General features: G+C 52.5%; 4 protein-coding genes, 1 non-coding gene and 1 pseudogene across 7 annotated transcripts; 1 reads left to right on the forward strand and 5 right to left on the reverse strand.

Annotated features, from left to right (window-relative positions):
• Positions 1-614: 614 nt before the first annotated feature.
• Positions 615-9,545, reverse strand: LOC125970255 (bromodomain-containing protein 1-like; annotated as a pseudogene).
• Positions 9,546-9,699: 154 nt separating this feature from the next.
• Positions 9,700-12,561, reverse strand: ftsj1 (FtsJ RNA 2'-O-methyltransferase 1). 2 transcript variants are annotated; one of them, XM_049722483.2, is made up of 12 exons: positions 12,102-12,561; positions 11,883-12,013; positions 11,681-11,750; positions 11,411-11,522; positions 11,183-11,261; positions 11,063-11,115; positions 10,937-10,990; positions 10,728-10,830; positions 10,559-10,642; positions 10,248-10,351; positions 10,007-10,173; positions 9,700-9,896 (listed from the first exon to the last, which is right to left on the reverse strand). In XM_049722483.2, exons 1-11 carry the CDS (start codon positions 12,164-12,166, stop codon positions 10,009-10,011), a joined length of 1,020 nt encoding a protein of 339 aa, XP_049578440.1. In that variant the 5' UTR covers positions 12,167-12,561; the 3' UTR covers positions 9,700-9,896; positions 10,007-10,008. The 2 variants fall into 2 exon arrangements, with proteins under 2 accessions (XP_049578440.1, XP_049578441.1); XM_049722484.2 differs by lacking the exon at positions 12,102-12,561 and having other exon boundaries at positions 11,883-12,095.
• A 436-nt stretch (positions 12,562-12,997) lies between these two features.
• Positions 12,998-16,572, reverse strand: LOC125970306 (serine/threonine-protein kinase pim-3). Its single transcript, XM_049722478.2, has 6 exons — positions 15,738-16,572; positions 15,462-15,571; positions 15,132-15,182; positions 14,275-14,638; positions 13,914-14,090; positions 12,998-13,797 (listed from the first exon to the last, which is right to left on the reverse strand). Exons 1-6 carry the CDS (start codon positions 15,958-15,960, stop codon positions 13,628-13,630), a joined length of 1,095 nt encoding a protein of 364 aa, XP_049578435.1. The 5' UTR covers positions 15,961-16,572; the 3' UTR covers positions 12,998-13,627.
• Positions 16,573-16,640: 68 nt separating this feature from the next.
• On the reverse strand, positions 16,641-16,714 carry trnan-guu (transfer RNA asparagine (anticodon GUU)). The gene has a single exon. It is a non-coding gene; the product is annotated as a tRNA-Asn (tRNA).
• On the forward strand, positions 16,708-22,838 carry cdhr5b (cadherin-related family member 5b). 2 transcript variants are annotated; one of them, XM_049722386.2, is made up of 15 exons: positions 16,708-17,364; positions 17,705-17,874; positions 17,936-17,989; positions 18,120-18,209; positions 18,286-18,375; positions 18,444-18,545; positions 18,610-18,795; positions 18,888-18,978; positions 19,037-19,134; positions 19,265-19,468; positions 19,546-19,656; positions 19,723-19,789; positions 20,221-20,493; positions 20,978-21,153; positions 21,765-22,838. In XM_049722386.2, exons 1-15 carry the CDS (start codon positions 17,292-17,294, stop codon positions 22,272-22,274), a joined length of 2,295 nt encoding a protein of 764 aa, XP_049578343.1. In that variant the 5' UTR covers positions 16,708-17,291; the 3' UTR covers positions 22,275-22,838. The 2 variants fall into 2 exon arrangements, with proteins under 2 accessions (XP_049578343.1, XP_049578344.1); XM_049722387.2 differs by lacking the exon at positions 20,221-20,493 and having other exon boundaries at positions 16,710-17,364.
• On the reverse strand, positions 22,778-27,971 carry LOC125970284 (GRAM domain-containing protein 4). The gene is made up of 18 exons (XM_049722429.1): positions 27,817-27,971; positions 27,255-27,446; positions 26,703-26,805; positions 26,511-26,634; positions 26,236-26,427; positions 26,038-26,063; positions 25,649-25,740; positions 25,140-25,231; positions 25,008-25,056; positions 24,872-24,943; positions 24,755-24,798; positions 24,577-24,686; positions 24,310-24,464; positions 24,132-24,240; positions 23,965-24,058; positions 23,758-23,842; positions 23,612-23,680; positions 22,778-23,531 (listed from the first exon to the last, which is right to left on the reverse strand). Exons 2-18 carry the CDS (start codon positions 27,357-27,359, stop codon positions 23,430-23,432), a joined length of 1,623 nt encoding a protein of 540 aa, XP_049578386.1. The 5' UTR covers positions 27,360-27,446; positions 27,817-27,971; the 3' UTR covers positions 22,778-23,429.
• Between the last annotated feature and the right edge of the window lie 28 nt (positions 27,972-27,999).

Below are 27,999 nucleotides of genomic sequence, written 5' to 3' on the forward strand. Positions count from 1 at the left end.
TCACTATTTGAAATGTTTATTTGATGTCACTACGGAATCAGTGCCTGAAATACTATTGTAGTAAAGCGATATTTTAAAATAACGTCATGTAACTTTTTTTAAAATAATGTCGGTTTCAAATTATGGCGTCAAAACTTTTAGAGCATTAAAATGCATTGTAAGAAAAATAACATGAATCACTTACGCAGTTGACGTCTGGTTGTTCGAAGAGTCCAAAAAAGAAAACAAAAAACAACTGTTGGCCTCACATTTCAATTTCCTTGATAATCAGGTGGCAATGGAGACTTGTTTACTTTGTCTCGTTCTTTCTGTGAGTCCACGTGGATCCCCTTCGACCCTTTCTTTAAGTCAAACGAAACCTACGTTGCCGTCTTTACAAGATCATATTAACCTTAGTGGGCAAACATTCTTTGCAACAGGTGCGCTATGACGACGTGAAAAGCGACTTACTCGAATGTAGGTAGGGTAGGTCGTCAATGATTTTTGTCATGTCTGGGGCGCCGTAGGCTGTCAAATAATCCAGCCTCATCAAAATGCGTTGCAGTTGAAAGAAAGCCATTGTCACTCGCCGAGCCGACTGGAATCAAATACAAACACCTCAATAGACACAGTGATTCAATGCAGATTTTAATTTTTCAGTGTTTTAGTATAAAAAACAAAAACAAAAAACAAAGCCACAGTGTTGGCTGTTTTCGACTCCCGTTGGCTATGACTTTTTTTGTTCGATTCCCAGAGCTAAAGTACCAAAACTATTTACACGCACAACACAGGTGACGCACGCACAAGAGAAGAAAGCACCCGGCGCCAGCTCGACCCTGTCCAAACAAAAGCTCGCCCGCTCACTAGGCCCCGCTATGTGCCCCCACTATCGTCTCACTATAATCTAGAAAGTCATTCATAAACATTTATATAAGATCTGCTTTACAATAAATAAGTGCAGGCACATTCTGCTTGCCCCTGTAGTTCGAAAACACAAACACACACACACACACACACACTAAGGCCCATTATTAAAAAGAAAGTTGAACTTGATCTTGCACCACTTCAAACAATGAGCATGTCTATAGATTTGATAGAAATATGTACAAACGAGCAGTCGTGTAAAAACATACTTTATCATAAAAAACAAAAACAACTGATGCCAAAGTCGTCATAGCTTGAGTAGTCAATAACTTAAAAAATGTTCAACTGATGAAGTATGAATGAATGAATGAATGAATGAATGAGATAGCACCACAAGATGGCGGCGGCCCATGTCGCCTCAAGATATCTGATGACGGGAGGATGGGAATAAATTAGTGTCAGGTCAGGACCTCTATTTACAGGAGGCTGACACGCGCACACACACACACACACGTACACGCAATGGCAAACACGCACACACACACACACACACACACACACACACACACACACGCACGGTCTTCGTGGCAGTAAGATAGTTGCAGCAGATGTGAGGTGGTCAGTCTCGCGGGCACATTCATCCTCCCGTCAGCAAAGTGTCGACGTTGCATAGGTCTCGGGGCCGGACAAGATGGCCGCCGCTGCCGGCTACAGTACGTCTGAGGTTTGTGCGCGCGCGAGGAGGACCTCCAGGCGCTGGGAAGCTCCCGAAAGCAGGAGAGGGCGACGCCGAAGGCAGACGTGGGCGTCAGTGTTGAGTGTTGCTGCCGCCACAGCGGTGCTGGTGGAGGTGCTTCATGGCCCGCTCGAAGGCTCGTTGCACCGACTTGTGCAGGTGAGAGCGGCGAGACTCCAGCAGCTTGACGCGGTCCAGAGTGTGGTCCATGCCGAACGGAGACATCTTGGATCTAGGAAGCCATTGCCTGGAGGGGCGGCACCAAGTTTGAGACCGTCAAGCCAAACTACTTTTTTGGGGGGAATCACGGTCCCGAGGCGCTCGCTCGCTCCAACATTTTGCGTCTCACCAGCTGCGCCTGCTGTCGAAGAAGTGGACGAGGAAGAGTTTCTCTGCGGACCTGAACTGCATCCGCTCGCCGGCTCGGAGCACGTCCCGCGGTGGGCGGGGCAGCTCCGCCCCCGCCCCTTTGCGCCGGCGCCGCCTCGTTCTCCGCGCCGGCGGCTCCATGATCTGCGGCGGAGAACACGCCAAAAGGTAAGCGGGCTGGCGAGGAAGGAGGACGGCGCCCTCGTCCGGAGCGGCGAGCATGCAAACCGGCGACCACCAATCACAAGCAGGCACGATGGCGCGGAGGGTGGGGGAGGGGCTGATGGCTGATGAGGCGTGGCGGCTGGCTTGGCAAGTCACTCACCAGGGCGGGATAGAAGGGATATCCGCTACATTTAGCCCAAACTAGCTTAAGAGGCTCCGCAACAAAGGGGAAGGCGGCCGAGGGCTTCCACGCCTCTACGGGAACAACACAGGTCAATTACGAACCGCACGCACGCACGCACTCAAATAGGATGTTGAGCGTGAGGATGGAAACGTTTGGGATCAAACCCGGGACCGTTTGCTTTCCACGAGAGCTTTTTGGACGTTTGGCCCGCCGGCATGCAATCATTGCCGTCGTTGTCTCTAGTATCAAAGAACGAGACGAAAATGTTGACGCGCGAGCCGCCCTCCCGCAGCCACCGCCGCCCTCCCGCAGCCGCCCTCCCGCAGCCGCCCTCCCGCAGCCGCCCTCCCGCAGCCGCCCTCCCGCAGCCGCCGCCGCCCTCCCGCAGCAGCCGCCGCCGTTGTCACTTTGCCGGCACGTAAACATGCAGAGCAGATGGACACAATTCGGGTCAAGCCAAGCGTCACTCACGGCCACTTTATTATTTGCCATCAACTACTTTGAAGGCAAGTCAAACACTTTGCCTTGCACTTCCTGTCACACATGTTCTGCGCAACAACTCCCTAAGCCTCTGTAGCACCCCCCCAGCTAATAAATAGGTGGAGAAATAAATAATGGATCTACTCAGACGTGGTTCAACAACGAGGCAACCGTGGCGCGCGTCTGAGGGGAGCCCGGGCTCGTGAACGTCCCAATTTGAGCTGCTGTTTCTCCAGCCAAGTGCAAGCGGCGAAAAGAGCGGCGCAGTCACCTGACGACGCCTTGACGGCGTGGCTGAGCTCTCCGTTGTCGCCGCCGCCGCAAGACGCGGGAGCGCTTTCGTCGTCGTCCGCCGGCTTGTGCGGAACCGCGCCTGCCGTCGGTTGCCCTTTGGCACTTTTGAAGAGCGCCTCTGAGCTGAAAGGGGGGAGATAAGTGTCAACGCAGCAATCCCGCCAACTAAGGAATAACGCGAGACGGAACCTTCTCGCCACAGCGCCAGACGATTTCTAAACGTTATTTGTCTTCTTTAACGACGGTCCCATTTCCACTCCAGCTCATTTTGCGCATGAACGTTTGACTTCAGCGAGAGCGGGCAATGAACCAGGCCCACGGCGCCCTCAGAACCAGGCCCACGGCGCCCTCACCTGGCACCCGGCGGGACTCTCGAGGAGATGCTGGACTCGGAGGCGCAGCGGCGTCGAGGCTCCAGCAATCGCGGCGGCGGTGCCGCCGAGGTTTCCTCCTCCTCCTCCACAAAACCGTTGGCCAACCCTACGGAGAGCAACCGGCTTGTCAACGCTTTGGCTGCTCACGGGCCGGTGCGTCTGTTGCCGACGCGAGAGACTTTACCCGTGCCCAGACGCTTGACGGGCGACTGGCCGTCTTCCTCGCCGTCGACGCTGCTGCTTCGCGGCCGCTTCTTGGGCAGCAGGAGCGTCTCCAGCCGAGGGATAACCACCGACAGGAAGGTCTTGGCGCCCGGTGGCGAGGGGACGCCCGACGCCTCCTGTCCGTCGTCTCTGGGGGGCTTCTGCGGACTGACGCTCTTGGACCTGCGTGAGAGGTCGTCGGTCCGCGGCGCGGCTTCCTCGCCGTCGCCGAGGTGCCCGTTGAGCTCGTGGCAGGGCGCTGAGGTAGATGAGGTGCGAGTGACGTCGGCCGGTTCCGCGGCGGCAGTGGGCTCCGCCGGGTTCGGCGGCCCCGGGTCAGGCGGAGGCGGCACTTCCAATGGCGTCGACACCTCGAGCGTCGGAGGAGCGGAGGCCTTCAAGTCGGGAGCGTGGGGAGATTCCGGAAGCTCGGGTGGCGGCGGCGGCGGCTTCTCGAGGCTCATCTCGCTCCGAACGTCCGTGATGGTCTTCTTGAGCAGCTTGAGCCTCTTGCTGCGAGACGGACTGCTCTTCATGGCCGCGCTCAGGTCCAGCTTCTGCAGCAGCTCCTTCAGCTGATCCTCCAGCGGCGTCAGGCGGCGGTACGAGGGGCTCAGCAGGCGGTCCACTGGGCGACAGGAAAGGCACCGTCATCTTCCAGCACGTTTACGTTCCTGCGGTGGCGCAGCGGCTCTGCCGTCGCCAGTGCCGATTTGCGACAGCCCTCAAAAAGGCTTAGGATCAGGGCAAAGCACCGCTCTTGAATCGGAACTACTATCCGCTCAAAGGGGAAGTTGGGCCAAAACATGTCTTAGTTGTGTGCGGACCAACTGGTCGTTTGCTTTGCGGACCTTGAAATTAAAGAGGCCATCTGGGGGGGCGAGGCCATTTGGCCACTCGCCACGGACAGAAAAGGACACGACGGTCGCCGGCCAGGTCCCAAGCAATCGCAGCGCAGCGGCCGAAATGTCATTAACCCAGTGTGGCCGGCGCGTGGCAAAACGGCCGCCCCCTCACAACGTCGCCACGATGGCTCAAACGAGAATGCCGTGATCGGACTCATTTTTTGGCCTGACTTTGCCTTTAGCTTTCCCAAGTGCTTCACACTCACAACATGTTGGTCTTTCGGCGACAGAGAGAGAAAAAGAAGTCGGCGGGTTCTTGTGGATTCTCCAGTACTCTGGAAAGTCCCACCCTGCAGAAATTCCAGAGGCTAGGTGTGCAGAAACGTTTCCATCTCAAATTAAGCCTTCTTTGCGGACGCCTGGATTTTGGCCGGGGGGTTTGCGATGAAGCCCTGTAGAAGGACCCTTTTGAATCTTATACGGCGGTAGACCAAACTACGGCGGTCTTACAAAGCCCGACTCGTCTCACGTGCGCTCGGAGCTTTAGGACGCCGACATTAGCGCGGCGCTCACTCGGAGCTTCCCCAGAAGCCACTCACCGTCCTCCCAGGCGAAGGGCGGCGGAGCCTCCGCTTTGGGGGCCTCGGGCAGCAGCAACCCGCTGGAGAAGTCGAAGCCGATGCGGTCGGCCTCCTTGCGGGCGCGGCGCAGGATGGCGCCGCCCAGGTCCTGCATCCTCTGGGCCGCCTTGTAGAAGAAGGTCTCCTTGGCGTTGTACTTCATGCAGTTGGCGATGATCAGGTCAAAGTCGGCCTCAAACTGGTCCAGGCTGCGGTACAAGTGAGCGTCTATCCGAGTCCTCATGGTGGAGAAGTCCATGGGCTGCTTGATGTGGTCCAAGTAGTCCGGGACCTGCGACGGGGGAGGAGTACTATTGGTTTCAGGGGGACCGGGGAAGAGGACAAATACATTTAAAACAACAAAAACCTGACCTCCTTGGTGCTGACGGGCTGAGCAAAGACATTGTAGTGGTCCTTCTGCTGCAGCTGACTGAGCACAGCCCTCAGCAGGATGTTGAAGGGCGTCAGCTGGACCTCCAGCGCCGACTGCTGCAGCTTCACCTGGCGAGCAGAATAAATGCCCACGCGTGAAAAGACCTGCTTTGATTTGCAGTGAGATGAGAGAGAGAGAGAGAGAGAGAGAGAGAGAGAGAGAGAGAGAGAGAGAGAGAGAGAGAGAGAGAGAGAGAGAGAGAGAGAGAGAGAGAGAGAGAGAGAGAGAGAGAGAGAGAGAGAGAGAGAGAGAGAGAGAGAGAGAGAGAGAGAGAGAGAGAGAGAGAGAGAGAGAGAGAGAGAGAGAGAGAGAGAGAGAGAGAGAGAGAGAGAGAGAGAGAGAGAGCGCAAGAACACACAAAAACTGCAAGCATAAAGTGTTGGCTGTAAGGAAAGGGGAAAAAAATAAAGATTCTCAAAGGCTGCAGCTGTCAACGTCTCCTCTCGGCCTTATTGATGCTGAGGCATGTGGCTGCTGGTCGCTCCGCCTACCTCCTCCCTCTTGAGTTTCTCTCTCTTCCTGATGAGCTCCAGCAGCAGACGCGCTCGCTCCAGGTCGTGTCGGAGTCGATGCCACTCCTTCAGCTGCTCCTTCAGGGCCCGGTTGCTCTCCGTGCGTTCCTGAAGCGACACCACCGCCCCAAATATAACGGCGGGTCCACGCGCCGCAGGCTCAAACGCAGCTGGCCGCTTACCGCCGACGTGGACCTTGGGCGCCTGGCTGGGGTTGGCCTGCAGGCGGCGGATGAGCGGCACGTTGTTCCTGGACTGCCTCTTGAGCACCCAGTAGCTCAGGACGCGCTCCACAAAGGGACGCTTCCTCTGCACGGCCACCTGGTTCAGGATGGTGTCCAGACTGAAAGAGGCGAGGCCAGAGATGTTAATCCGAGCAGGCTCTTTCAATCCACCCGCGAGTGGCAACGCGCCAGCCAACCTGGAGGAGGTGATGCTGGCCCGGGGTCGGCGGCGCCGGCCCCTCGGGGTTCCGGCCGGGGCCGGGCCGGAGGCTCGGGCCGCTTGCTGCGCTTCTTGCACCAGGCCTTGGCGCGGGCCCTGCCGCGCCGTTCGCTGCGCTTGTGGCGAACGGCGCCGTTCTCGGGGTGCGGCTCCTCGTAGACGTTGAGCGGACGGCGGTCGCAGCCGTCGGGCGTGTGGCTGCGGCAGTAGGCCGTCTTCTTGACGCCCGGCGCCGTCTCCTCCCCGACGGGCTCCATCTTCATGAAGAGGCCGGGCCTTCTGGGCGCAGCTGACGTGGAAGGCGGCGTAGCAGTTGACCCGGTCGCACTGGATGCAGGCGCCCGCCCCCTTCTCCTTGCACAGGTAGCAGGTGAGCTTCCAGCGGGCGGGCGGGATGTTGCGCACGCCGTCGATGGGCTCCACGAAGACCGTGTCCGAGAAGCCCACCTCGGGCACCCACAGGGCGCAGGCCACGTGGCCCCAGCGCCCGTCGTCCGTCCTCTTGAGGGCGCCGCCCCGGTTGGGGCAGAAGACGCAGTCGGCGGGCCGCGCCGGGCGCTGCAAGCAGTGGCGGCACAGCCAGCGGCCCTCGGGCACGTAGGGCACGCCGTAGCACTCCTGGTGCACGGCGATGTCGCAGGCGTCGCAGAAGAGGATGACGTTGCTGTCGGCGCCGTCGCCGTCCATGCACACGCAGCACACGGCGTCCTCGTCCACCAGCGAGCGCGGCGGCTCGCAGCGGCCCAGCGCGGCGGCGTACCACTCCTTCTCAAAGCGGTCCATGAGGAACTCAAAGAGGTTGCTGGACACCTGGCCGATGCCGTCGCTCTTGCGCTTCTCGTTGAGCAGCTCCAGCCAGGCGTAGTCCTCCTCGTCCATGTCGTACTCCACCTCCTCGTCCAGCTCCTCCGCCGTCCGCTCGGCGTAGGTGTAATACGCCGCCGGCCTCTTGGGCACCACGGGCAGGTTGTACTCCACCGTCCTCACTCGGGGCTCCGGCGGGGCGGCGGGGTTGGTGCCCCCGCGCGGCGGTGCCGCCAGAGCGGCGGCATTTTTCTTGCGCTGGCTGTTTTGCAGGCGCGCCGAGCGCACCGGGACCTGTCGGGGCTTCTCGTGGTTCTCCTTGTTGCTGTTGCACTCCAGGATCTCCTGGGCCGTGGGGTCGTCGTCGCCGACCACGTCCAGCTTTTCGTAGATGCTCAGCCGGTGCACGCGGCCGTCCACCTCCAGCTCCACCATCCGCTGGGCCTGCGCGTAGGTCAGCGTCTCCCGGTTGGGCGACGGCTTGATGGGCGACGAGTCACGCTTGGGCGCCGCCGGGCGCTGGTGCCGGGCTTTCTTCTTCATGCCGCCACACGCTGCCAAATCAAAGAGTGGAAAAGCGCTGAGTGGGTTTGCTCATCGCCACTTCTGAAAACACAGCCAAGCCGCCGGGGGGGTAAGTTTTAGACATGGGTCAAAATGGAAGCTCCGCTGACAGGTAAACTTGGGCCGTCGGCACGATGGTACAATGTTATACAATGTTTCATTTGACTGTTTTTTTTCTCTTATTTGGAGAAGTGTGCAAGCAAGCGTCTCCTTTTGGTTCCTCACTGTGATGTTTTACGCGAGTCGAAAACAGATAAGTGAATAGTAACATTTCGACGCCATGGTCTCAGCATTGTCAAATGTCAGTGTTTTATTTGAGCAGAAACGTATTCACTTTCAAGTGATCACAGTCTTTCCTCTCTCCCCACTGAATGAGGCGGCAGCACGACAAACAGCTTGAGCTGGGCTCGCGCACGACTAAGATGATTACAAGTTCACTGGGTCGGTCGGTCGGTCGGTCACATGGTTCCTTCCGTCTCGCCTCACTTGGCATCTCAACACAGTTTGTGCATTGCTGTGCTGTCACAACTAAGTCACAATTCGCCACAATTCAAAAGAAATCGATCTCGCCTTAGTTGGAAAGTAGCAGTACAAGAAAAGTTGTTTTTCCCCCCCTTCATTAGGTCAATTTTTCCTTTTTTAATTCTCTTCGAAGCGGTTATTGTGAGGAGCGTGACGCTCGCGCTGTTGACTGTGGCAGCAGACAAGCAAGGGAGCCGTGGACGTTCTCTTCGGATGAATGGAAGGAAGGAAGGAAGGAAGGAAGGAAGGAAGGAAGGAAGGAAGGAAGGAAGGAAGGAAGGAAGGAGGCGGGGTGCTCCGCTCCTCCGCAGCGACCCCAGCGTGCCTCCGCCGGCTCGACGCCGGGTCGCTCCCTCTGATCGAATGTGGACAAGAAACCGTTAGCAAACGCGGCTAATGTCCGCTCGGCCAAGACGCCGTTTTGTTTTAGAACGCAACAGTCCCAACCACCTGGCAAATGCCTTACCGGGAAAAGTTGTTTTAATGTTTTCTCGAGCCAAAAGCCCCCACCGTGTCTCGGATAAACGCAGCGGGACACTCGGTGCAGGTCGCTAGCCGCGGTTAGCCTGCTCAAAGGAACAGAGAGGGCGGGGGTGGGGGGGCAATATGGCGACTAACACAACAAGAAAAACCCACGGGGGGATTTAAAAAAAAAAAAAAAAGTTGTCACATCCTCCATGCTGTCAACATTTATGTCTAACGACCACCCGGGTTTGGTGATAGACTAGGGGACATGAAAAGGTTGTACCGAGGCTAACCTCACCTGAATTTGATGGGGAATTCCGCTTTAGGAGAGCAGGACTAGTAGCAATGGCGTCGGCGGCGAGGCCTGCGGAGCCCCAGCGGCGGTTAGGTTAAATCCGCATCCAGCCGGCGCTCGCTGCCCAACCCAACGACCCCCGAGCAGATCCGCCGAGTATCCAGAGCGACACAAGGCCCGGGCCGGCCGCAAAGAATTCGACGGCGCCAGCAAAATTGGTGGCTGTGCTGGCTGGCGTTAGATGGTTGTGGTGCTCGGGCCGAACTGTCGAGCTGCTCTGCTCTGCTCTGCGCTGCTGCTGCTGCTGCTGCTCTGCTTTGCTTTGCTTCGCGTCTCTTCCCCCAACAACAATGCGGCTGCGAGTCCTCTGCGTCATGACGTCACACGTAGCCAAACCAGGAAGTGCTTGAGTCGAAGCTTTTCCAATCTTTTCAACGATACAGCATTTAAAACGTTGTGAACTAAGCCTTAAAAAATAAAATCTGAATGTCTAAAAATGTCTTTTGTTTCCACTGCGGTATTATAAATAATATATATAAATAGAAATAAATGTAGAACATTTTTTAATATCCATCGACTCATTTTCCTGAACTCCAAATAAGACGTTTTGGGCAAGATTCTAAGCAGCCACACTCGCAAGTCAGTGGTCAGGGCACACAGACAAACATTGGACGTACAAAGCAAAGCCCGAAAATAAAAACCATTTAAAACATGGGCCGGTGCCATCAATGCTACTAAAACTCACCGCCCTGAGTCTGGGAGGTCGTGAGTTCGAACCCCGCCGGACCTCGGCCGAGTCATAGCAGTGACTATAACAATGACACCCATTTCTTCCCTGCTTGGCACTCAGTGTAGTCAGTCGGCCTGCGCCTGGTCTCGGCTCTGTTGCCGTCCGGGTGCGGAAGGAGGCGCCTCCTTGGAGAGCAGGTTGTTCTTGCGGAGGTGGCAGGCCTGCTGGTAAGGGGGGCTGATGGGCGGCTGGGTAGGGGGCGTGTACTGGTACGCCTTGCTGGCGTCCAGCTGCAGGAAATTTGAACCAGGTCAAATTTGAAGGGCATTAACTAAGCATTTTTCATCATCAAGTGCGGCGTCACCTGCAGAGGGTAGGTTCTGTCGGAATCAAAGGCGCTAAGGTCTCCGCACGCCAGGAAGGGAACGATGATGCGGTTTGGACCTTCCAACTGGTTGAAGTCGACATCTGATTCAAAAATATAGAATAAAGGGAACCGGGCTCACGTAAACCAATGTTTCCGAACCAATGTGCCACAGGAAATGATCACGTTTCTCATCACAACTTGTTCAGGAATGGCACATACGTAAAACACGGCACATTTCTGGAACACGCAGATCCAAATGTGAAAAACAAACTTGAATGAATCGTTATAAATGATTCATCTGCCGTTACCATAGGAGTGATCCAGCAGAGGGTTGGACATGTTGGGCACGTAACCTTCTGGAGGACGGTAGTTCTGACACACCACAAACGCTTCTGCACGCCAGCAGAAAGAACACGTGAAACGAGAGCCAGAGAGAACTGAAGGTGCTCTTCAACGCTGATAAAGGCGCCAACGGACCTATGCTGGAGTTGCGGCTGCTGCGAGGCTTGGCGCACGTCACGCCGCTGAAAAAGATCTTGAGCTGCGAGTACAACAGCGTCACGTCTTTGCCTCGGAAGATCTGACGAGGGCGGGGGGAAACAAATACAGGAGAAAGGAAAGACACGCTTGGCATTTACGCACAGCAAAAACACACATCGAGTTTTAACAGTAGAACAAGAACCAACCTTCGCCACAAATGTTCCTCCTGGTTTAAGGACGTGGGTGGTGATGTTCAGCGCCTGAAGCTCCCAAAAAATAACAACCGTTAAAACGACTGCCGTCCTTGTGTAAGAGCAACCCTGGCAACTCACAGCCAAGAGCAGCTGGGCCTGAATGTACTCGTCCACGTCATGGAGGCCCGTTACTATGGCGACAAAACAACAGCACGTGAGGGATGCGCATCTGGCGGGTGCGGCGCCCGAGACTCTGACCATCAGGAGCGCCGTCGCACACCACCAAGTCGGCCGGGCGGCCCTCAAAGTGGCGGACGATCTCCTCGGCCGTCGACACCTGAGACGAGATGCGCGTTCGTTTCGTTAGCCCGTGCATTGTGTGCTTTCATCAGATAATCTTCGGCCGCTTCCATAAATCGATCCCCGCCCGGCATGCTGGAAGAACCTGGTATGGACTTTGTTTTGGTAATTCAACTCGATTCTCACCTTGGTGATATCTCCTTGAATCTGCGTGACTCCCGGCAAAGGAGCCATAGCCTGCAGGTCCACCGCCACAATCTTCACATCTTCACCGCCCTCGGACTTTTCCCCGTGATATCTAAACAACAATAGACTTGTTTCAAATCCAGACGAATTCGAGGCTGGTCAGCGTCCTTGATCCGATGGCGCTGGACTTTAGACATCCCTTGATTTATTTGGGATCAAAGAGTAGCCCTCACTCTTGTTGAATGGATGTTGCGCGCCAAGTTTGTCTACCTGAGTTTGCGGCTAAGAACTTGACTCCAGCTGCCAGGAGCCGCACAGAGATCCACGGCCCTGTTCACACCTGACGTCACAGCAAACAAAAAGGCACACGCGAGGCAAAACAATGCTCATTTTCCAAATACGGTGGTTAGATTGATCATTGTTGCTCCTTCGTGTACTGTTGCCCTCCAGAGATTTGTAGTCGGTCACCAACCAGTGAACAGGTTGAACTCCTCGTCGAGCTGCAGCAGTTTGAAGGCGCTCCTCGCTCTCCAGCCTTCCTCTTTGGCCAGACGGTAGTAAATGTCCCGTTTGTCTTTGGACGAGCGCCCCATCCCGACCAGCCTCCGACCAGCCTCCGACCAGCCTCCGACCAGCCTCCGACCAGCCTCCGACCAGCCTCCGACCAGCCTCCGACCAGCCTCCGACCAGCCTCCGACCAGCCTCCGACCAGCCTCCTCTGCCGGACAATATCATCATCATCATTATCCTCATCATGTTAGACGACCGACCATACAAACAAACAAACAAAGTCGTCTTTCCAAAAGGCTTGTGTTCGTGCGCAAACCGCTGACATTCGACTCGTTACGCGATAGCCGATGTAAAGGCATGTCGTATGTATTTTGTTTTAGTCCATTCACCGTTTTTAAATCTCCTAAGTACATCGTTTCAATTGCTTTTCAACGTCAGTTTTAGTGCCATGTGCACACCAGAGATGTGTTTGGTTGAAAGCGATTAGCGATTAACATGAATGCTCGAAACGTAAAGTACAGTTATAGACACGAATAATTCAGTTTTACTAAACTGGCGCATGATTTTGACTATGAACGACGTATTTTCGCTGAAATTGTTACGCTAAGCTTACGGCAGAAAAGGCGATTCCGTCTGATACCCGGCCGGTAGGACCCCCCTTGGAGGCTGTCCCCAAGCGCCTGTTCAAAAAGACAACGTTGCCACTCAAACGCCCAACTCAAATAAGCACTTCAAATAAAACAATAGTGAGAATTCCTGGACGAAATTAGAATGATTCAACTGCATTCCAAATAAAATAGATTGAAAACATTTTCGAATCACCTTTTGCCTTTACTTAGATCTGCAAACAAGTTTTAATAAAGCAAATGTAATACAAGCGTTTCCTTGTACTTTTTCGTTTTTGACATACTGAATACCAACTTTTGGTTGGTTCATTCAATCTGGCTCACTCCTAGTGGTTAGCACATCTGCCTCAGTCCTGCGGTTCTTGGTTCGAATCACAACTCTGGCCAGAAATTAAACATAGTTACTATTGATATGAAAGGTTTAATCAAGAAAAAAAATGTGCAACAAAAATACTTGTGGAAGCATATTTATTTGATGCATTATCACACCAAAACAAGAAATTTGAGTGGAAGTCAAGTCAAAGCTGTCCTTTACACCGTTCTATACGGCTCCTTATTCTGATTAATATTGCGATTGTGCAATATGAATGGAGCAGAACAAGCCAATCGATTTTTCCCTCCCAGAGGGCGGCCATTTGCTGTCAACTGAAGATGACATAATGGCCGCCGTATAGAACATATTATTGGAAACACAATTTTTTACTTGACCCCCCCCCCCCCCCGCCCTTTAAAGTGTTGTAACATTTTATCTCTCAATATGCAGCAATATGCTTCAGTAGTAAAAGTATTAAAAACACAAAACCCGCACCCCCAAAAAAACATGGCAAGAGTAAAACAAAATGAAAAAAAACATTTTGAAAAACGTAGTGTATAAATAACGTGGAATGTTCTCTATAAATAAATGTATAGAAAATATACTCGCACGAATAGCAAATATATATCAAATATATCCAAGCGTATCATTGCATTGACTGTGCACGAGGAACTGACGATTGCTACAACGTGAAGAAAAACCAAAACAAAAAAACAACCTGAGAAGACCAGCGCCTGCCTGCCTGCCTGCCTGCCTCTTAATTTTTGATCAGACGCTTTCCTGAGATGCCGCATGGAATGTGGCGCCCCCTTCCTCTTCCTCTTCGTCCTTGTCATTGCTGCTACCGCAGGTCACCCACGGGTGCAGGAGGATCTGCTCCAGGGTTGGACGCGCGCACGGCTCCAGGCTGAGGCACCAGCCGATCAGTTGCCGGCAATCTGTCACAAGACAAGAGGAAACAAACGTAAGGTACCATCCAGCAGGAACTCAAAGTTTGTTGGAATTCTGCCTGCTCAGTACGACACGTCTCAAGAGACAGGAAGCGCGAAGGTACCCGAGGAGACGCCGACGCCGAAGCGTAGTTGCCGACTGAGGATGTCGTCGTCGTGCTCGAAAGGGATGTCTCCGCACACCATGTCGTACAGCAGTACCCCGAGAGACCACACGGCGGCAGAGCGGCCGTGGTAGCGGCGGAGACGGATCCACTCCGGGGGACTGTACACACGAGTACCTGAACACACAATCAGGATGGAATCAATCAGGAAGCCGAGTGAGCCCGATTCAGAACGGTTCGGGATGCTGACAAAGTTTGAGGTCTTTAGAGCAAAACATTGACCAAGGATCACGACATGGGTTGGATTGGCAGCGACGGCATTGGATTTCGATTGCGCTTTTCGCAAAGTGCTCCAACTCACCATCAAAGTCTGTGTAAATTCCTTCTTTGAGCAGGGCCCCCGACCCAAAGTCGATGAGTTTGATGTGGCCGGTGCGCAGGTCCACCACCAGGTTCTCATCCTTGATGTCGCGGTGGACCACGCCGCACGCGTAGCAGTGGCGCACCGCCTCGAGCACCTGGCGGAAGAAGCCGCGCGCCACCGCCTCATCCAAGGCGCCACGCTCCGTGATGTAGTCAAAGAGGTCTTGGCCCAACTCGGGGCGCTCCAAAACCATCAGCCAGCCGTCGGGGTGTTCCCGCCAGTCCAGCAGGCGCGCTACGCCGTCGAAGGCCCCGCCCACCTTCTTCAATAGCACAATCTCCAGTGGAACCACGCTACCACACTATCCATGGGAGAATAGAAGTGGTGGTCAAATTACAGAAAAAAAAAAAAAAAAAAAAAAAAAAAAGATCACTCCAGGTGCGCAAATGACAATCATGAAATGACCATGACTGCACAAGTCAGGCAGGTTTCATTCCCGAGTGAAATTATTCCAATTCCATTTTTTAATATTGTAAATTATTTTTCTCATTTTTCCTCATTGTGCATAATTCTTTATTTTTTCATCACTTCATATTGCCTTATTTTTGACTTTTTTCCCTCATGTAATTGTCAGATTCGGGTATATACTATTCATTCTATTTAGTCGAATTGAACAAGATCTTCTTAACGACTAATATTTCGTTTTCCTTTTCATTTCAGCTTCATTTGAGGCAGACGTGCTAACTAGAACTTACCGTGCCACCCAAATTTGAATTGAAAAACAGAGACAGACAGGCAGGCAGGCAGGCAGGCAGGCAGGCAGACAGACAGAGACAGACAGACAGACAACTCACCAAAGAGCCCCACTCAGTCACTTTGTCTCTGGACACGTGTTTCACAGCTACCTGCATTGATACAACGACAAAAAGATGTTAAAACCACAAATGGAATGCGGCTTTATCACTGCAGAAAATACATTTCAAATATATCAAGAAACATTGACAAAATATTGCTTATTTGAGAAACTCGACATAGGCGTCAAAGACACGTCGATATGTGATTTGAAATGCCCCGCAGCGGATGTCGTTTCGCTGAACGCCTCCTACCGGTCCTCCTGCCGGTCCTCCCTGCCCCCCTTCCCCCCCCTCCCACGTGCTACGGAGCAAAACAAAAGCAGCGCCTACCGGCACGCCGTCCACCACGCGGACGGCCGAGTAGACAGTCCCGAAGCCCCCGCTGCCCAGAACCGAATCCACTCGGTACACCTTCTCAAAAGGAGGCACTTCTTCTTGGACTGAGAAACACACAAGAAAATCACATCGTTAAATACATAAGCAATAACGAACAATTGTGAGCAGTTTTCAACACGCTAACATGACTGAACACGAGGACGGCTGAAATCAAACGTTGGAATAAATATAATCCGAAAGTTGTTTTAAGAGGAATGATGTGTTGGTTACCTTGTTGTGCTTTGATGGGCGGCAGCTCCACGCTACTCGCGGCGGAGCACAAGCTTGAGCCCAGTTTGGTGAGCAGCATTATTCCTCTGCGGCTTATCTTTCTATGGATGGAACTATCAAAATCCCCAAGACGTGTGGTCCCAACGACTCTCGAGCAGCAGCGGCGGAAGCCTCGGTCGCCCTCACGGGCGAAATAAAAGGAAAACGCCACGATTGGGAACATCGGCCATTTTAATGCGAGCGAGCGAGCGTGCGTGCGCGCCACTTGCCTCGCCCGCGTGGCCGGCCGGCGTTCTGGTGGAGCCGAGGAGTTTGAAACGCATGCATGCTTTTCAACTCAAGTATCCATCCGCCACATCATGCACGTAAAAGCCGTGGGTCGTTCTTCCATACTTCGGCATACGCGCGGGCGTTTTCATGACGGCATGCATATGCTTCACAAGTGTTTCCCCTTAACGCTGGAGGTGTATACATTTTAATTGACGAAAGACGAAGCGGACTAATTTTACGAAGTAGGATAAGCAAGCGCAGGGATATCCCGGAAACCGGGAACGCTGTTCGTCTGGACGTTTAAAAAAAAAAAACAACAATACAACAGTACAAAACATGACAATACAATCAATGCACTAAGACGATGCTGTGATTCAAAGGCAATACGTCTCTTCTTATTAACCTTAGCATTCCTGTCGCGGGGCAACGTTTGATCAATCACAGAAGAGACATTTGGCCATGCGGAACCCGATGAAAACAAAAACTGTATTTTATCAAACAGGACAGAAAAAAAATGAATAGAAAGAACTTGAGTTTTGAATCATCGGCATTTCTCAAACTATACAAGTAGTGATTTACACCAGTGAGGACTTTATTCTATACTTCAAAAAACAACCAAAAAAAAAAGGCATCCGTCCCTGGGTGGGCTCGAACCACCAACCTTTCGGTTAACAGCCGAACGCGCTAACCGATTGCGCCACAGAGACATGCAACGTTCAGGCATATCAATTATATATATATTCAGTAAGTCACTCAAAATGCAGAAAAAACAGGGATTTTAAAAACAATACCAAGGATTGCGCCACAGTGGGGCTTTTTGGGGGCTACATGATAACTTCTATGTCACTCAGCTCAACTATTTATGTGCTGACTGTAGGTGACTATCACATAAAGTGAAAAGTTAGTTCAAATAAGAAAGGGGTCTCACACTCAGCACTACATTAAAGTTATGAAGCAGCGAAGCGATGGGGTACTACTATTAAATCATTACATGAATACGAATTCACGGACAAAATATCATTAACATCAGTCTGCGATTCCGATATTTTTAGGCCAGCAGAGAAGGCCACCACTGGCTTGACTTAAAATTCTGAGAATAAACAAATATATTTGATCTTTGTGACAGGCAACCGAATCAGAAAAACAAACAAACAAACTTGCGGATGTGACAAACTCTCATCCGACTGCGCAAACAAAAATGTTTATGGCGGGCAAAAGTCCAAGCGGCTCGTAAATCGCGGCCGATAAGCAGACGGACGGCGCAAGAAGACGGAAGCAGCTGACATGGAGGCCAGCAAGAACTTCTTCTTTTCGGTGCTTTTGCTCACCTCTTTGACCATCACACAGGCCCAGGAGCGTGAGTAATTGTCCTATGGATTGCTACATCGCTCAATTAAGCCATTATCATCCGGAGCCTAAAAAAAAAAGAAGAAAGCTCCTCGCTTTGTCATAACACAAATTGATTGCAATCAAATCTAACCCGAAAAAAGAATCATCAAGAAGAAAGGGTGAAATTGTTGGGATTTTTTTTTTTTTTACAAACCATAAATCATGCTCAAATGATTCAAAGCTACAACGTTAGGGATTTTTCATGAATTGGGCTTTCTGACACTTTGTCTCGTCCGTCACATCATGCTCGAGTCACTTTGTTCTGATCGATTGAAACGGCAGACGGTTGATTGGTGCGGCGTTTCCAGTTTGTAGCGCTCCCGAAACGGTCAACGTGCAGGAGAACAACACGGTGGGGCACCAAGTGGAGACCATCGCTGTGCTCGACGGGGTGGTGCCCTCGCTGAAGAACGCCGCCGACGTGCCCTTCATTCTGGAGGGGAACAGGCTGCTGGCCAACGCCGTTCTGGACTATGAGGTGGGCCGGCAAATAAGCAAGCGCTCGGGGCATGGGCTCAACTTTTTGCCTTTGCTTGCAGACGGTAAAACGTTACGTGGTCATGGTGACGTGCAGAAGGCCCCCGGCGCAACAGGTGAGCGTTCAACCTGCAGGTTCTTTACTAGCCTGGACTGCTTCGAAGCGAAACTCAAAGCGCTAACAAAGCGGAGTTGAAAAGGCCAGCCGCCCTCTCGGAAATGTTCACTCACGGTTTGCTTTCCCAGTACGAGCTGGTCATGGTGGTCAGAGTGCTCAATGTGAACGACAACCCGCCAGAGTTCGACATGAAGACGTACCAGATCCCAACGGAGGAGGTAAGCAAGCGCTTCGAGCGGAGCGGCCGGGCGCTCCCGTTTGCAAACTAACCATCGGCGTCACTGGGCATCTCAGTTGCTCGCCGTGGGGACGGCCGTGGGCCAATTTCCAGCCAAGGACGCCGACGAGGGCACGACGCTTTACTATACGCTGACATCACCATCCGTACGTTCCTCCTTTGGCCCATGAGCTCCATTCCCAGCATGAACTCGGTGTATTGTGCATTTCTTCAGGATTACTTTAGACTGGCGTCTCCCGAAAACCCGCAACTGGTTATCCAGAACATCCTGGACTACGACAAAGTCCAAACTGTTCAGATGGTCTTGCAAGCTCAGGTGATAACGCGTCACGTGATGCTTTTCTCCTCTTCCGGATTGTCATTTCTCTTGTTTCTCCAAGGACACGCCGCTGTCGGGTTCGGGTGCCGAGGTCTCCTTCACCGCCACGGCCACCATTCAAGTCAACGTGGTGGACGTGGACAACAGACCGCCCTGGTTCCAGCCCTGCAACAAACACGTGGTGGCCGGCGTCATCATCTGCCATAACACCGGCTACACCGGCAGCGTGGACCTCAACCAAATGCAGGTGACTGACGAGCCTTCCGTCCTTTTCACGCTAAGCTACGACTTGCATCTTCCCACAACTTGAAGCGCTTTTATGTCCCATCCCTGCACCAGGCCGAACCCTTGACACTGAAGCCGGGTCCGCTTCACGCTATTGACGGCGACGCCGGGATCAACGAGGCCATGGTTTACTCCTTCCTGAGCGGTAAGCCACACCCTGCCCCTAAAACGGGCAAGAACTCAATCGCTGTTGTCTGTACCAGGAAACGAGGACGGACTGTTTGACATCAACCCAAACACCGGCGACGTCACAATGCTGAGGGCCATCGACGTGTTGGGGACCATCAGTCTGACAGTTCTGGTGAAGACTAACACAGACACACACCCACACACACACGAGCTGTTGGCAAGACATTTTTTCGTACTACATGTTCAATCAATAACGCTAAAGAACCCGATTTGACCTCCTGAGGTTTGTTCTTCTCTGGCAGGCCGCCCAGACACCGAGCAGTTCTCAGTTTGCCACCACCAGCCTCACGCTCAGTGTTCAGGTGAAGAGCCTCCACAAACCAAAACTCCAGAGGGCCGAGTACCAGGGCGTGATCTCTTCAGCGGGCGCCATGGCGACAGACCCGACCAACAAGGACGAGCCGCTTCAAATCGTCGCCTTGGACGAGGATTACGCCAGCGTGGGGGTAAAGCCGCCACCTGGATTCCATTCCGAGTCCGCATCTGCTGATTTGACTTGACCTTCTCGTTCCTGCCTCGCCAGGGAATAAACCCTCACATCGTCTATCGCGTCATCGGAAGCGACGACTTCTCCATCATTAACGGCTACTTGTTCATGACCAAAGACCGCCCGGAGGATACCTTATCTCTGCAGGTGAGTTGACCCAACCCAAGCTAAGTTGGTCGTTGAAGTCAACTTCTCACCTTACTCACCCTGCAGGTGGAAGCGGAGGACGCGTCCAACGGGGAGAATTCAATAGCGTCGCTCTCGGTGCAGGTGAAATCAGGTAAGGAGAAAAGAAATGTCAAAGCACCGGCGGTGAAGGACTCGGGTCACACCGCTTGGCTGGAGCCAGACCTATTTAGGACCAGGCGTATTTGTTTGTCTTCTTCAAAAGTCTTGAACACCAACTGTCGTTACATTTAAATTTGGCCTGAAAACATCATCGTTCATCTTGCCTGCAATCTCAATTCTGAAATCCAAGCCAGCTGACGCTGGGCAACACCCTGGACAATCCAGAGCATCAATCAGAGACTAAGGGGTAGACATTCTAGCCGCAGGGGTGCCTCGGGATCATCAGTCCGTAGCAGATGAGACTTTGTCAAAAAGAAGAAGACCCAAAGAAGACCCAAATAGGAATCTTCTTCTTACCAACCAAGACTGTTTGAATGGTGACTCTGGAAGGGCGATGACGGTCCACCTGTGCTCTCCTCTCAGGTCTCACCACTACTGCTTTGCCTTTGAGCAGCACTACTGACACGGTGACCACCCCCCCAACCACAGCTCAAGCAGAGTCCACCACCAACCCCAGCGAGTCCACCACCGACTCTGGTACTTCCACTGGAGGCAAAACCACTGAAACGATGGAGTCCACCACCGATCCCGGTACTCCCTCGACAGGCACGAGCCAAAGTGCTACGGTGGCAACAGAATCGTCGGTGACGCCACTGAGCACCGACGGGGCCACCAGCCCTGTGGAGCCCAACACAGGTGGTGATGGATTTTGTCTCGTTAGGGGCCATCTGGTTTGTGAATGCTAGTCTGGCTATGCCTGCCCTGTAATGAACCGGCAACGAGTCCAGTTTGCCTGCCTTTTGCCATAAGTCAGCTCCATGAACTGGATCAATCTTTCCTCCCAAAAATGGATGGACAGACGGGTTCAGTAAGGCGCTAGCACGTTTGCTTCCGTTCCGAGGGTTGAATCTGAGCTCCGACGTGAGTTTTCGCTATGCACTGCGGCTTCCACCCCCATTTCTAAACTTGAACCCGAAAGGCTTCTTCTTCAGTTCAACATTTTACCCTCCCTAGTCATGTCTGGTGGGCGTGACCCATGAGGGGTGAGTTTGGCTGGTGAAAACTCACCAGTTTTCACGACTATTGCGTGACAAGCTGTCATTGGCTGCCTGGTTGCCTGGCTGCCTGGTTGCCTGGCTGCCTGCTCCAAAACTAATGTATCGACGTTGATTTCTTCCAGAGAAGGTGCCTATCCCGCCGAGTGGCTTTGAGCCAGGGGACATGGCGGCGCTGGGGGCGACTCTGGGCGTTCTTCTCTTCGCCTGCGTGGTCATCATCGGAGTCCTCGTCTGTCGCCTCCAGAAGGGAAAAGCCGACTGGAGGAAGATCCACGAAGCCAGCGTCTTCAGGAGCTCCGTGAGTGTGCTCCTCCCTCCCTTGGGTTCGGTGTGGGAGTGTTACCGCTGGCTCCAAAGTCTGTCCTACGATTTGTGTCGATCGCTTTCACTAGATACAAGCCGAGTGGGAGCGACCGGGTGTGCTTTTGGGGTCCTCAGAAAGGGCCTCTGAAGCCAGGAACCCTTTCATTCTCTGTCAGTCCCTTTCACACAGAACCTGACAAAGGTTGCGGGCCTTTGCTGCTCTGTGTGCCCTTTGGGGATTTTGCGCTCGGAATCCTGGGTGTCCATCTCGACACCCTGGCTTTCGCTTTGCTTTCCCAAAGAAGCCGTGTTGTCCTTGATAGTTAGTAGCCATGATCTCTGAAGCTGAGAAATTGCCAATTGGACTTTGACCTTGGAGGCTTTCAGGTTGGTAGCTTTCAACCAAAGCACATTGTCATGTCTTTGTGCAATTTCCAAAGTGCAGACGCTCGCCTTGGCTCCCTGGTCCCGCCTTTAGGCACCATCCATCCCACCTCAACCGGTTCTTACGTAGAACGGCAAAAAGACTCAAGACGAGGCCAAGCCAGCTTCGATGGGCAGCGGGAAAGAGGGTTTTGACAGATTGATATGGTTTTGTCTCTCCAGCTGGGCCAAGGCTTCGGGGGTGAGAAGCAGGGCGTCCAGTACACCAACGAGGCTTTCCAGCACGATGACGACAGCGACGGCGGCGGCGGCGGCGCGGGCTTCGGCGCTCCGTACGTCACGGCGTCGGAAGAGGGGCCGGCGGCGGCGGCGGCAAACAACTCGGCCATCGAGTCCGGCGTGAGAGCGCTGGGCACCCTCCTGGGCGACGACAACGTCAGCCAGACCAGCTCGGACAAGGAGAGGGAGGTGAAGCCCATTCTAACCAAAGAACGGCGCCAGGAGGAAGGCTACAAGGCCGTTTGGTTCAAGGAGGACATCGACCCCGACGCCAAGGAGGAAGTGGTCATCATCCCCGACAGCAGGGAAGACGACAGCGAGGACGACAACGGCCCCGCCAAAGCCCCAAAGGTGGGCTTCGCCGACACCGACTTGGACAGCGGACTGGGAGTGAAGATGGAGGATCCGGAGGAGGGCTCGGAAGGTGACGACGTTCTGAACGTCGATCTTTGAGGAGGGCAATAAAAGCTGATGATTTATCAGTAGGAGAACAAATGAACGAACCACGCCTGAAAGTGCAATCAGTCGACTCCTTTTAAGAGCTGCCAGGTGGAATGATAGGGTTCAAAAATGCACAGCGTAATCAAGTTCTTGTTTGTTTTGCTGCGTCACGTGAGGGAGGCTACCAACAATCATTGTTAGATAGGCAAAGATCACATTTCTGTAGACTGTAGTTCATGTCAATAGAAGTGGCTTCGTAATTATCCAAGGCCTGACTTGTTGGGAATGATGGTTATTGACAAATTAGGCAAACTAAACACCAGGTGTACAAACTGACATGCAAATCATTCCAGAAGGAACCTTCACATTTGGCCACATCTGTATTTGAGACCTGGAAAATCTTTTCTCAGCTTCTTTACCTACCTACCTACCTACCTACCTGCCAGTTGATTTTTGGTCGAAATCAACCGCCCCAGTAGCGAATCATTCAAACTCGTGTATAAATATCACACCACTGATTTGGGGCGGAATTTAATATGAGCTGCAACAGATTGAAAATAAACATGGTGCATGTCATTTGGTTCCCTTAAAATGGCTTGCTTTTCATCCATTTGAGGCTGGAAGTCGCTCCAACAAGCTCATGGCGGGCGAGCCTTGATGTTGAACAAGCGTCAGAAGCAACTCCGCAAACGGCCAGCGAGCCGAACGAGAAGCTCGCGGCTGAATTGGAGCAGATAGCGCTCATGGCAAACAACATTTTTTCTTTTCCTTGGATCAAGGCGCGTGCGTAACTGGCCAATGTGACAAATTCCAAGTCCAGTTGACCAAGCGGCTACCAAATACAGCACCACAAAATAAAAAAGAGGAGCCAGCCGGCCAGCCCAAGAGATTCAAAGATCCAGTGTCAAATAGACATCTCATTTCAATAAATGTAAAAAAACATGCCCAAAATTGAAAAGATCCAGTGTCAAAATCGAAATAGACATCTCATTTCAACAAATGTAAAAAAACGTGCCCAAAATTGAAAAGATCCAGCGTCAAAATCGAAATAGACATCTCATTTCACCAAATATAAAGCAAGGCATCTCGATGCCTTCTCGCTTTGCCGACCGACGCCAAGCGTGTCACTTGGCAGCGCAGAGAAAGAAAAAAGAAGAAGAAGCGTCCCTACACCTGCGCGCCGGCGGCCGTCTCCACGGCGAGCTTGCGCCGGGCTGAGATGACGTCGAAGACTTCGTCCCGATTGCTCATGGCCCCAAACACCATGGGCTGAGCCAAAGGAAATTTCAAGCTTTTTGGATTGTACAGTAGCATTGAAATGATATGCAACGCAACTTTGCTTTCCTCACCTTCTGAGTGGACGGCGTCGCTATGGAGATGCCCATCCCGAAGCCCGGCAACATGGACAACACTTTGTACTGCCGGAAGGTGCATTGGGAAAAAAAGACCAAATCAAGAACTTCTCTCCTGAGAAGAGAAAACGTCAAGCCAGCACCTTCTGGATGTCCATGATGTCCACCAGTTTGATGACTTTGTCCCTCTTGGATGAAGACGAGCGGGTACATTCAAAGCACAAGTAGCTGATGAGGGCGGGGGGGGGGGGGGGCAAAGAAAGAAAAAAAAAAAAAAAGAAGCTCTCAGACCACAAGTGCGCTACAAGGCTTGACCTTTGTCAGCTTGAAATGCCGGCGGGCCACCTTACTTGTCAGTGACAAAGAGGACGCCGTTGCGGATGTAGTCTGCCGGCGTCTTCTTGTCGCGGTTGATGAGGCAGCAGCGCCAACCGCTCTCGCACACTGCACCACAGCCGCCACCATTAGCCCACACGCCGGCCTGCCATGCGGCGAGGGCGCGTTTTTTCCACTTCACCTGCTAGGGGGCGCTCACTCTCGGGGAGCTTGAAGACCTCGTGGAAAGCTCCTCGCTTGGTGCTGTAGGAGCGACTGGCTCCGCCGCCATCGTCGCCACCGGCGGGAACCTGAACAAGGCGAGCGTCACGACATCAAATTCAAGAAAACGGACCGGCAGAAGCGGAAGCGGCACCGACCCGTCTGCCGGACGCACGGGCGGCTCGCTCCAGCATCTGGACGTCGGTGGGCAGGCGGCTCCACACGATGTGCGCCGTGTCGTAGCGCTCACGCAGTTTGGGGCAACTCTTGAAGATGAAGTTGATGATGAAGAACTTGACGCCCACGAAAACACCTGAGGGCAACAAGCACGAGAGCCATTGTTGCGGTCCGGTGGGGTGTGTGTGTGTGTGTGTGTGTGTGTTGTGCTGGGTGTGTTGGGTGTGTGGAGCGCTATGCTATGCTACCAATGATGAATCCAAGCAGCTTGTAAGGCAGCAGGCACGAGGCGATGAAGGACACCCAGAGAGCCACATACAGCTTTTTGGTCAACTCAGGCTCCACCCACATGAAGAGACTACACACAAAGGCTCATTCAACTCCAGTCACAGCCGGAAGAATGGCCCTCCTCGATGGAAAACTTACTTCTTTATCTTCTCCAGAATGTCGGCCATCTTGCCAAAGATATTCTGTCCGGGAGGAGATCAAAACCAAATGTCAAACGCCAAAACAGCAGCGGCAGCATCGCCTAAGTCGGCTCACCTGAGCTCTCTGGGCCACGTGCAGAACCAGCTGGAACTTCTCCGACACGGTCAAGTCTTCTCTGGGAGGCTCCTGTCAACATATTCACACCTGTCAATCATCTTGTCAGCCTCAGCCTCCCCCCCCCCATTCTTACCACAGGTTCCGAGACTTCCGGAACGATGCTCCACTGGATCCTCCAGCCCCTGAGAGAGCGGAGTTAGCTCATGAAGGCAATACCGTCATGACATCATGCGGTTTCAATGCCATTGAGGTGGGCGGGGTTCACCTGGCAATGAGGTAGTTCAAAGAGAGCCGCAGGACAGCCAGGAAGAGAAACATGGAGATGGTCCAGCCCCGCCATGTAGCGTACATGTAGATCTGTCACACACACACACATGACTTTACATTAGCATTTGGCAGTTAGCGTATAGCCTCTAGCCAACAGCGTCATTCTTATGTCAAGCACTTGGCAGTTAGCATTCAATTACTAGAAGAGATTCTCTAGTTCCTCGCAGTTAGCCTCTAAGCGAGGATCAGTCATTTAGCAGCAAATGTTGGGTACTAATTCAGACAGCGTCCAGTTAGCGTCTAGCCTCCGGAAGCTACTAAATGGCAACTAGCATGACATATTTCACAGCTAGAGTGGAATTGTAAGTGTTTATTTAGTTAGCATTCGCTTAGCATTTCGCATCCAGTTAACAGCTTCGAGAAACTGCTTTCCAATGCATAGCAACATTAATGATTGAGCAACTGCAAACTTTGGACAGTTAGCATCCAGTTAGCATTGACCCTCACAATGAAGGCGATGGCCGTGGTGTAAACGGAATGCCAGCTGGACAAGGCCGTGAGGTCCCGCATGAAGCTGGTGATGGGCCTCAGTCCTCTCTCTGCACAACACAAACATATTCTCAACAAGTTTTCAAGCAGGAAATGGATCATTTTGGATTTATACTACGCATTTCAGTATGGCTCTCTCATTGACCGCTAGGAACGTTTTGATCCGTGACGTTTGACCAAAGTGGGGCCTCAAATGGACTTTTTGTACACTTTTCTTGCCTTCAGTGGTCAACCTTTGCAGCTGGCCTTCTTCACACTACCATTGTCCGATTCTTTGGCAAGCCGCTCTCACTTGAGTTGTTGCAACACTAAGCGCAAAGTTTGCATCAAAAGGAAAAGTGACTCACTGGCCCGCCTCATGTTTTCCGTCAGCCTGCGGAGGAGTAAAAGTGACAGTTAGAAGCAATGTGAATACGAAAGGTGAAGAAGTCGTGAGGACGGCGGCGGCGGCGACGACCACGACGACCACGACGACCACGACGACCACGACGACCACGACGACCACGACGACCACGACGACGACAACGACGACGACCACGACGCACCTCCTGGCACTGAGCGGCTCGTCCGGCTCGGGCGCCTCCTCCTGCGGCTGCACGTGGAAGTCATTAAAGTCTACACCCAAATGGTTGAAAAGCAATCTTTGGAAGCGGCTGTAGGTGTCCTCTTTTCCCGGTGTGGTGATGTCGTGAGGGGGCGGGGCTTTCGGAGTGATAGATGACGACGGCTCATCGAGTCTGTCAGCGATGGGCGGGCAAAGAAAAATTCAGCCCTGGAAAATAACTTGGTGAAGCAACATGAAGCCATGACCTGACCTGACCTGACATTGATGACATCATTGAGCTTTTCTTCAAGTTCCATGTTCCTGCAGCGTTCTCGCTCCAGCTCTTGTTGCAGCGCTTCCACGCCGGTTTCTTCTTCTCGGAGTTTCCTCAGCTCCTCCTCTGGAAGGTGACGGACGTGATCACTTACCGAAGCGAAAACACCAAACAAAATGAAATACGCAACTCACGTAGGAAATGTTTCTCCAACAAGGTGATCTCCAGGTGTCCTTTCACCTCATTCAGATCCGTTTTGGATTCATCTTGAGATGTAGAAAGTGATCCAGAAACAACCTGTGCAAAGAAAGGAAAATGTCAAGTCAAACAACAGAACAAAATGACGATTAAAAATGATGCAAAAGCACAGGTCTACACCCCAGAACCTTTTGTTATTTTTGGATATATGTACGTATATATGTATATTTTTAATAAACAGCATTCTTTTTCATGATTTTCTGAAACAGAAATAATAAAAAGTGTCAACATTTGTAGGGATTGGATAAGAAAAATCACTCAAAGCATTATTCAACTAATTAGAGAGAAATACTACTTTGAATATGTCCATATTTTCTCATTTCAAAAGTGGATTTAAAAACCAGTTTGGAGATGTAGTAAGTTTTTTTGGTTGGATAACAACATAAAGACATTTGATTTGGTGCCACAGGCTTGACACTCCTGCGACTTCCATTGACCCTTCCATTGACGTTAGCATGACTGCGTGACTTCTGTATTCCATTCGGCACCTCCTCGCTGCATTCCACGTCCGACGTGTTGGGCGACTCTGACTGGTCCATCAAATCATCCCGCCTGTGGCTCCAATTCCGGATCCGGTCCAGACGCCTCCGCATGGTTGAGCCTTATGGAACACACCCCAGCCCGGCCCGGCCCGGCCAGCCCGCTGCCGCCGCCCCCGCTTGCTGTCTACCAGGACACCGCTGACGTGGAGTGCGGCAGAGGACAGGAAAAAATATTGAACTTGCATAAAAAGTCATAGTCGTGGAGCTAAATGTCAGGTTTGCTCCACAAGGTTCTTTAATTGATCCTCTTCTATCTGCATACATCATGAGTTGTGACAGCTGAACCTCTACTATCTAGACTTGTTAGCCTCTGTTTGAGGAAGGGTTGGATATCGAACGCGCTGCTTGATGGCTTTACGGGATGTGGCCACCAAAGTGTGTGCTGTCACAGCATTACACAATTTGCAGCTGATGTGGCATACGCAGTAGTTGTCAAAATGCATAACAAAATTCTCCCGGAATTTGCAACATTCCCTCCCGCTGAACTTTTTTTCAATTTTCAACGTACCTGACTTTTCTCTCCCGGACAGTGTCACTCAAAACATGCCTTTGTTTATGACCGCTGAAGGTGCCAGCCAGCCAGCCAGCCAGCCAATCAGGTTGGAGCTTGCTGAGATTGGACACACCTGAACTGAAGAATGTTGCAGCACAAAAGCGAACAAGTTGTCTCGGCAAAGCAAACTTGTTTGAA

The sequence above is a fragment of the Syngnathus scovelli genome, chromosome 6 (assembly GCF_024217435.2).
Source record: "Syngnathus scovelli strain Florida chromosome 6, RoL_Ssco_1.2, whole genome shotgun sequence".
Lineage (NCBI taxonomy): Eukaryota > Metazoa > Chordata > Actinopteri > Syngnathiformes > Syngnathidae > Syngnathus > Syngnathus scovelli.

What these genes read in the sequence shown, in the direction of transcription:
- ftsj1 (XM_049722483.2), bottom strand. Translation starts at nt 12,166, where the DNA reads ATGATGAGGATAATGATGATGATGATATTGTCCGGCAGAGGAGGCTGG. An exon ending in GTGCGACGGCGCTCCTGATG is followed by an intron (nt 11,116 to 11,182) that starts GTCAGAGTCTCG and finishes TTGTCGCCATAG; the next exon opens with TAACGGGCCTCCATGACGTG. An exon ending in TCTGCTGGATCACTCCTATG is followed by an intron (nt 10,352 to 10,558) that starts GTAACGGCAGAT and finishes TTTTTGAATCAG; the next exon opens with ATGTCGACTTCAACCAGTTG.
- LOC125970306 (XM_049722478.2), bottom strand. Translation starts at nt 15,960, where the DNA reads ATGTTCCCAATCGTGGCGTTTTCCTTTTATTTCGCCCGTGAGGGCGAC. An exon ending in GCCCATCAAAGCACAACAAG is followed by an intron (nt 15,572 to 15,737) that starts GTAACCAACACA and finishes TGTGTTTCTCAG; the next exon opens with TCCAAGAAGAAGTGCCTCCT. An exon ending in GCGTGGTGGACGGCGTGCCG is followed by an intron (nt 15,183 to 15,461) that starts GTAGGCGCTGCT and finishes GTATCAATGCAG; the next exon opens with GTAGCTGTGAAACACGTGTC.
- cdhr5b (XM_049722386.2), top strand. Translation starts at nt 17,292, where the DNA reads ATGGAGGCCAGCAAGAACTTCTTCTTTTCGGTGCTTTTGCTCACCTCT. An exon ending in ATACGCTGACATCACCATCC is followed by an intron (nt 18,376 to 18,443) that starts GTACGTTCCTCC and finishes GCATTTCTTCAG; the next exon opens with GATTACTTTAGACTGGCGTC. An exon ending in AGATGGTCTTGCAAGCTCAG is followed by an intron (nt 18,546 to 18,609) that starts GTGATAACGCGT and finishes TGTTTCTCCAAG; the next exon opens with GACACGCCGCTGTCGGGTTC.
- LOC125970284 (XM_049722429.1), bottom strand. Translation starts at nt 27,359, where the DNA reads ATGCGGAGGCGTCTGGACCGGATCCGGAATTGGAGCCACAGGCGGGAT. An exon ending in ACGTGGAATGCAGCGAGGAG is followed by an intron (nt 26,806 to 27,254) that starts GTGCCGAATGGA and finishes TTCTTTGCACAG; the next exon opens with GTTGTTTCTGGATCACTTTC. An exon ending in GTTGGAGAAACATTTCCTAC is followed by an intron (nt 26,635 to 26,702) that starts GTGAGTTGCGTA and finishes GTCACCTTCCAG; the next exon opens with AGGAGGAGCTGAGGAAACTC.